This window comes from Cynoglossus semilaevis, chromosome 1 (genome assembly GCF_000523025.1).
Source record: "Cynoglossus semilaevis isolate Cse_v1.0 chromosome 1, Cse_v1.0, whole genome shotgun sequence".
NCBI lineage: Eukaryota > Metazoa > Chordata > Actinopteri > Pleuronectiformes > Cynoglossidae > Cynoglossus > Cynoglossus semilaevis.
In genome coordinates this window covers 9,717,449-9,725,364 of record NC_024307.1, presented here as the reverse complement: position 1 = coordinate 9,725,364, position 7,916 = coordinate 9,717,449, and the positions used below count along the sequence as shown (strand labels likewise).

The 7,916-nt window shown below is 40.9% G+C and overlaps 1 protein-coding gene across 6 annotated transcripts in view; it reads left to right on the top strand.

Annotated features, from left to right (window-relative positions):
• The first annotated feature begins 4,585 nt into the window (after positions 1-4,585).
• qkia (QKI, KH domain containing, RNA binding a) overlaps positions 4,586-7,916 on the top strand; it is a 66,699-nt gene continuing 63,368 nt past the window's right edge. Inside the window, exon 1 of one of the 6 annotated variants that reach the window (XM_008309851.3) lies at positions 4,586-5,065. In XM_008309851.3, coding sequence (XP_008308073.1) covers positions 4,921-5,065 — 145 coding nt within the window. In that variant the 5' untranslated portion in view covers positions 4,586-4,920. The remainder of the gene's footprint in view (positions 5,066-7,916) is intronic. The other 5 variants (XM_017034819.2, XM_008309865.3, XM_008309843.3 and 2 more) reach the window with 5 other exon arrangements.

Sequence of the window (7,916 nt, the reverse complement as noted above, 5' to 3'; positions counted from 1 at the left end):
ATTTCACTTTCGATTCCCACGTGGACAGATTTTAAAAAACAACTAAAAGAAATGTAAATGTTTAGTGACTGACACACTACTTAGTGCACACACAAACAGGAACCAATCCAGGTGCCTGAACAAGTCCACACAAGCCCCGGTGCAGGGTGTTTGTCATGTCAGGCTCATGATATGAGTTTAGAATGAATAATACTTACATTATGTCCCTCTCTGTATTTACTCTGCTCTATTTGCTGAAAGGATACTTTTTTTTTCTGTTCCCACTTTCTTCAAAATGGAAATGCCCCAGATTCTGCCATCCCTTTTTTCTCCTCCATACTCCCTGAGCCAAAAGAAAGTAAGTCAAAAGGAAAAAAGGGAAAGATGCTGCTCTTGTTTGTATGTGTTATCAGAACCCCTGGGCCTGTTGTTTTGCCTCCTCCAGAGCTCTAGCCCTTATCGCACACAGCCCTGCTCTGGCAGAGTCACCGCGTCCCACTCACACACTTTCCTGCGGCTTCGCCGTCCCCGAGGCAGGCAGCAAACAGCTTCAGGGGCCCCTACCGAGGGCCCCATTGTCTCCAACAGTGTTCTTTCACTTGTAAACTCAGGGCGCTCTCCGAGCTCATTGAGCGCGAGCTTACAGCCTCCTCTTCAAAAGCGGGCTAACAGCATGTTCATTAATTATCTGGATTCACGTTAATTGGATTAATTGTTGAATGGAAAACCATGTTATTAAAAATGATGAAAACACAAGGGCAATGAGAGCAAAAGAGGGGATTAATATCATTTCTGTTTAGTCTCAGGCCGTCGGGAGACTGGAGCACGTACACACAAAAGTACGCATTTAGGTTTGCCATGCGTGTCTCTGGTTTGGTCTGACTTGCTATTTTGGACACGACACACTCTAGAGCCCTATGTGACCAAGCTAAAAAAAAAAAAGAGTGCTGGGCACGGAGCAAATTACCATCACCACTGTTGAGATAAGAACTAAACCCAATTTTCAAAGCTCAGAAGAAATGCCACAGTCGTTTGATGCAGGAAGACTTTTCCCCATTGCTTTTTCAAAGAAAAAGAAAAAGGGGAAACGCAAGGAGTCAACACCGTGAACAATTTAGCTATCTTCAAGTCATATGAAAAAAAAAAGTGTTTCTCCCTTCTCCTCACTCTTATCCACCCAAATCACTTATCAGTGTTTGACTTCAGGCGATGCTTTCAGAATTCTGGCTTTGAGATAGCGTTGACGCTGTCGACCATGTGGACAGCAGGGCCAACATTAAGTGTGAAGTCCACAAAGGAGCAATTGACAAGTCATTAGGCAAAAAAAAAAAAAAAAGACTTATCTGCATATATCTGTGATCACTGAATGGAATAAAGCCAATACAAGAGTTAATACAAGAGACTTCTGAGGACAAGCTTGGATGTCTGATCTCAGCTGACAAATTACAAAAAAAATATTGTAATGTGCATGGCGTAACAGGAGTCCGACTTTACTTCCAGTATGTTCCTTGGTGGAGTGGACAAATTACTTCTTTGTAAAACCAAGTCAGATCAGAGAATGTTCTGTTTGACCTCTAGAACTTGGTCCACTCCAAAGGTATCATGTCAGATGTGGGATTCAAAAACCTACGCCATTCTGACTGCACTCACTGTACGTGTGTAGCCTTGCACCTCAAAACATCTAACTCTGTCCCTACCTCTAGTACACGGACCACCATTTTGGACACTCCTCTTAGATGAATGAGGACAACAAGATCAACTGTCCTGTAGTTTACTTTTCTCAGTAATCCAACTTTAGTCATGAATATGTTAAAACTGGTCTGACCTGACGAAGCGTATGTAAATTAAAACTTACTTTGACAATAAACTGAAAAAGTGTCAGACTTAAGTCAACTTAAGAAAAATAAACAGTAATGTAGCATGGCTATATGTAGATGCTGGTTGAAGGGCAGAGAAGCAGAATCCATGCAGTAAATTTGTTGCGCTGGTTGTTAAGGCAACTGTATCTGTCTTCCTGCTTTGATGTTGGTCTGCTGTCGCCTGCTGCACTAACTCCCAAATGCTATTATCTAAGGCTGTGAGGCTCACTGCACATGTTCTTGTGGCACATACACATTTTCCCCCTCTTATTTTGTGCATAAGCAGCTTTACAGTTTGCTTTGTTGTTTTCAAGTGTGGCACAGGGTCAGAAATTAACAAAGGCTTCAGGCAGATTGCCCTTGAAATATCTGAAATTGCTCTTGAAATTTCGACAAATTGAGCGTTTCACACCCGTGTCAAATGTGAAGTAAACTTCTGCTATAGTTGAGTGGGAACATTTTCCACAAGTCTTCATCATCTCATGCAATCCCTGTCCTTTGCTTCGAAGACATTTATCATGCACCTGTGAGCTGCCGGGGACAAAACAATCAGTTTAGAAATTTAAATAACATAAATAACTGCATCGGTGTTTAACAAAAATGAGTAAAATCTAGCCTACAGGTGGCCAAAAATAAGCCTCAAGATGAACATGTTTTACATTATTCAAGGAGAGTAAATATAAGTATATATTAGCCAAGCGTTGGTCAATATGCAGAGGTTACAGGTTATCAGTATCACACAATTTTAGCTTGTTTTTCTCTTCATTAACCAAAAATTAGTCTGTTTTTTTTTTTTTTTTTTGTTGTTTTTCTCTTCATTAACCAAAAATGAGTCTGTTTTTTTTTTTTTACCTTGCTACTGACTGTTAGCCACAGAGGCGGCCATGTTGGATCGTGAAAACAGCTAATTTTCTGTCCCTGGTGTTGCCCTATTCATAAGTTAATTATTCTGTGACACTATTACAGCATAACTAAACTTGTCCAAAGTCATTGCTCTGTCCAGTTGAACAATCAATATAGTCGACGTGTTGCACAGATTTTATGAGCTTAGACTCAATTTTCTATCCTCAACACAATAAACAGTGGTGATGAACCAAAGCCGGAAGGTCATGGTGCAGCTGTTTGAGTATTCATACACCCGCTAAGGGGGCTGCTTTTACAAAGACATGAGTGGCTGAGTAGTAAGCGGACAAACTGACTGAGGGCCAAGGTCAGGACTCAGATTGAGTTGGGCCCCTTGCAGCCAACAGCTGTTAAAATCAAAATGGATCAGTTGTGGTTTATTTTCACACTAGGAAGGAAACTGGAGGAAGCTGGTTTTGTGTGTGTTCCATTGATCAGGCATGATAATCTTCTGAGGATATGTAGAAAGGTCCTCCCAAGGACAGGACAATGAAAAGGCTCTATTGATTACTGGAGTGTTGATCAATCGGTCCCCAGGCAGATAACAAGCTGTACAAGTCTGGAGTAACAATAGACAATTTGAAGGCTATAGACTTCACAGGTTGATCATTTATTATATTTTATCCTCTTTTTGCGAGGTCTGCCCATGGAAATTGAGAAACTGTCTGTTTTGTTGGCGGATCTTGGCAGGTATCCACAACCCACACGTGACTGTTCAGACCAGATGATCAGACACGTCACTGTGCACCCGGAGAATCTCAGCAGACATTGTAAAAAATCAAAGTGACAAGCGGCTGCAGCGGCTGAGTTATCCCTGTAGTCGTTCCATCCAGAAGTCACATCTGTTAATGCAGTCTTGGGAGGTGAGTGGACTTCATGACTGAAACGACTGCAACTGTAATTCTCTGTGTGTCTTCAACTCTGCCCTGCAAATATCAAGTGGATTGATGTAAGAACCAGCTGCTAATGGCAAAGCAGTATGGCACGTATAGAAATATATAAAGTATGTATGATACATAGGAGGCTGGATAATCAAACAGAGTGAATGCAGGCACCTGCGGCGTACCAACCTTTGCCGTTGTAGTTCTTTCACACTGAGTAGTTTGGAAAGAAAACAAGTGCAAGTTATGTGGACCTATCCTGAATATCAGAAGAATCTGGGGAGCAGCCAAGATTCTATACAGTGGGACGGGGAAATTAAGGTAGACGCGTTGGTGTTGACATAGCTTTTGTTGAAACAATACAGAAAAGTTGTGATGAATATGAAAAAGATTACTAACTTAAAACAGAATCACTAAACACTGTTAAAATTTCTTGTAGGCCTGGTTCCTATGATTTATGTCTTGGACATTTTCTTAAGTTCTAGGGACCTGGGAAGTGTATTATTATTGCTTAGATTGAGACCCGCATCCAATATATATGTGTGTGTGTGTGTATCTATACTTTTCAAAGCTGATGTTGCTGTTTAAAATTAATAACCCTGAAAGTTTATATGCATCAGTCCACTTTACTTTTACAAATGGTCGCGGTTACAAACGTCTTTTTCACATTAAACGTCTCCGTAACACATGTTTTAATGTATGATGTCACTGACGACAAGGAAAGCACTGTGTGAGTGTAAAGTTTATAAGCGATACGACGTTAGGAGAAAAAGAAACGTGTGCTATACGGTGTTGACAACACTGCTTTGGCATACTGTGCATTCCGGCGTCCGTGGCGCTAGTGGCTAAGTGTTCTATCAGTCTTGTCAACAGGCGTCTTTTACCGCCCATTTATGTCAAATTCTGATCGCTCATTGGCTTTACTATTATTCTGCGAAAGTCCCAGTGGCAAATAGGAGATGATGGAGGCGGTCCTTTCCAGTGGAGCAGTGTGTCGCGCCTACAGTGTTGGAATCGAACGTCCCCGAGCGCACACAGCGTAGAGGAGAGTACGGCGCACGAGTCTCTGGAAGGGAGATAACGGTTTGTGTTTTTACCCCCTCTCCACTCAAACAACAAGAACAAACCAAACCTGTTTTTAGGGGGGTTTTAACAGTATTCTGCTCTAAAGGAGGAGGGAAGCCAGGGTTTGGAGCCGCATTTTTTCTTTTTCGTTTTTTTTTTCTCCATTTCTTTCCCCAAAAGAGGATTCTGTGTTTTTCTTTTGCGGTGGTCTGTTCTTCGCACTCGCCGCAAAGATGATGGTCGGAGAGGTCGAAGTGAAGGAGCGACCGAGGCCGAGTCCCGACTATTTGATGCAGTTATTAAACGAGAAGAAGCTCATGACCAGTTTGCCAAATCTCTGCGGCATATTCACACATCTGGAGAGGCTTCTCGATGAAGGTAAGTCTGGAAGTGAATAGAGAAGGGCAGGGGAGAAGCGTGACCACGGCGCAGTCCGGCTACGGCACGGCTTCACCGGGCTTCCCCTTCTGCACAGTGTTACGACACCCAGAAGCACATTGTTACAGTGAGCGTACCCCGACTTTTGCTGAGCAGTTAAGACTTACGACTTCCAAAAAACATTGTCCCACACCCGTGCAAAATACGTTGTGAGTTTGTTCTACTTTTCAATCCAGAATATTGTACTTTTAAAGAGTACGTTATTCTGAATACCGACAGATAGTCCGCTCAGAGTTCGCACGTCTCTTGACTTTGAGGCTACGAGTCTAAAACTTTCTCGAACTCCCTTTTAAAAATCTCAAAATACTTGTTTCGTCAAAGCGCCAGAGAATTCCAGTGAAAAGTTTTCTGTATAAATCTAAAACAGTTAGAATATATCAAATGACAAACGTTGAACCGTTTTATACATTTTCACTGTGAAAATCTAACTCTGGGTTAGCTTCATTTTTAAGCTAGCGAATGTGGGTGCGTTCGTTTTAACTATTCGGTAACCGAAATTAAAAAACGGCGACGTATGTGCAGCGATTCTAGTTTGTAAAGTGCTATTCCGGAGAATTGGCTCTGTGTCTGGATTGTTTTGTAAAATATGCACTATCGCTTCTTCTTATTTCGCACAATTTTTACATTTTACATTCGAGGCATGTGTTAGTTGTTGCCCAGCGGCCGAGCTCCACAGCACGGTGCTGGAATGTGGCTGCTTGTTGCCCAAACAATGGCCAGTGAGTTTGTGCTGGAAGCGGAAAGATTCACACCAGGCGTCCAACTTTTTTCATTAAAAATGACATAATTGTTTTGGTCCCCTTATGCCATTGTATCGATGTTATATTAACAACAACCGACAGCATATTTCCACTGTCCTCCCTCATTTGCTGCAGCAGCCGTCGTGTCTTTTTCCTCTACTCCTTAAAAACTGTGTCGTCTGTTGTCATCGGCGCCATCCTGCCTGATCCGACCCGCCTACAATTTTAATACCTGCCGTCTGTCAGTGATTTAATTTATTTGCAATTTGTGCAAACAGTGGCAGAGATTTGACGTTTAATGTTGACGGGATCAGTCTCATAATCGGGTCCAAGCGGAGGGTTGGCTTTATGTAACTGATCTGGGGACACTAGAGAGCGCCACAGCCCCCTAACACGCTGTCCCCGCTCCGTTCAATGGACCGGGTTGGCTACAAGGACACACTGATGATTGAAAGAATAATGGAACACTCTGTCCATGTCAAAGCACGGGTGGTTTCTTCACTTCCCCTTTCGTAGTTTCGACTGCATGTCTGAGTATGTAGGTTTCTCTGTAATGCAGTTGCAAAACCGGTCGTCAAAGAATTTCTTTTCTTCCTGAAAGTGTGATAAACAAGACAGTTGAACAACAAGTGAGCCATGAACTTTCAAGATTGTAGAGTTTAACACACAGCCACAACACAACAAAACTAGTGTCATAACGCAAATCTGCAAATCGAGCAAATAAGAGACTATTCCACTGATATTTTAATATGCTAAAAAGATCAGTAGATCAACCTACTTTTTGGCAAAACTCACAGAATGCCAGTGGGGATGACCCGTTTAAAACATAACAATCCCATGACGTGGTAAAATGGCTAGCGTGTTTCCTTGCGCTTAATAAGTGGCTTTGACTAAAAATTATTTATACGACTTCTTGATCCATAATTAGGGAACAGTTGCGAAGCTGGATTGACAAGATTCTGCATATTCTCAAAAGAACCTGCTGCACATTTGTTATTTTTACCCAGTGTTGGTGTAACTTGTGTTTAAAAAAGCACAAGATATTATATATATATATGTATATGTATGTATATATATATATATAGTCATTTACTCAGAGACCACTAATTATTCATTCTTTGTACAAGAAATGATGAGCATGTTACTTCCAAGCATACTTGGAGAATTAAAAAAAAGTAAATTGCACCACCTGACTGTTGTGAAAGACAGACAAAGAAATTAATTATGTAAGATTAAACTGTACATCTTATAGCTCTTAATTAAAAAGTAGTTTAAAATATGAGAATTATGCATGGCTGGAATTCTGTATATATTTTTGGGGCTTGTTACTAGGTGGATATAAATGTTAAAATGCTAAACAATGAAAGCAGTCAGTCTGAGTGTTACTATGGAATGCAGCAAAATAGCGCTCCTTGTGAAAGGGGACATCAGTGACGTTATGCAACGTGACCTAATACGAATACCAGTTAATAAACAATGAGCCTGTTCATGTTCAATCTGTCAAGAGTCTGTATGAAGATTTCTTTTTTCTTTTAGCCTCTGCACTTTTTTGTTGTTTTTTCAGCTTCCGTAGACTTCTAGGCTCTGCATGCGTCTCGTAGACACATTTTATTTTTGTCTAAATTTGCTCAGCATTTTTAGTAGCTGACACATGCTTGCTTTGAAAAGAATACTTTAAAACAAAATTTACATTTTTAGTTTCATAGTGTAACAAAAGTGGAATGTGATATAAATATATAATATCGCTGACTGACTGACTGCGTGTTGTTGGACTGGCTGCAGAGATTTTTCCGAGGGTTGCTGGCTTTTACTGGTCAGTTAACTCAAAACATAAAAAGCCTTTAAGGTGAACAGATGATTTGATTCTGTGGAGCTGTCTTTGACCTAATGAGTCTTAATTGTACTCTTGGATGGTGTTGAAAAAAATGTAAAACTTTACTTTGATTTTTCTTTTTTTTAATTAAGAAAATGATGTGTACTTAGGTGCCAGGCTCTGTGTGTTTTTTTTTTCTATCTTTTAAAAAAAGATGTGCTTTCACACGGCTGGATAT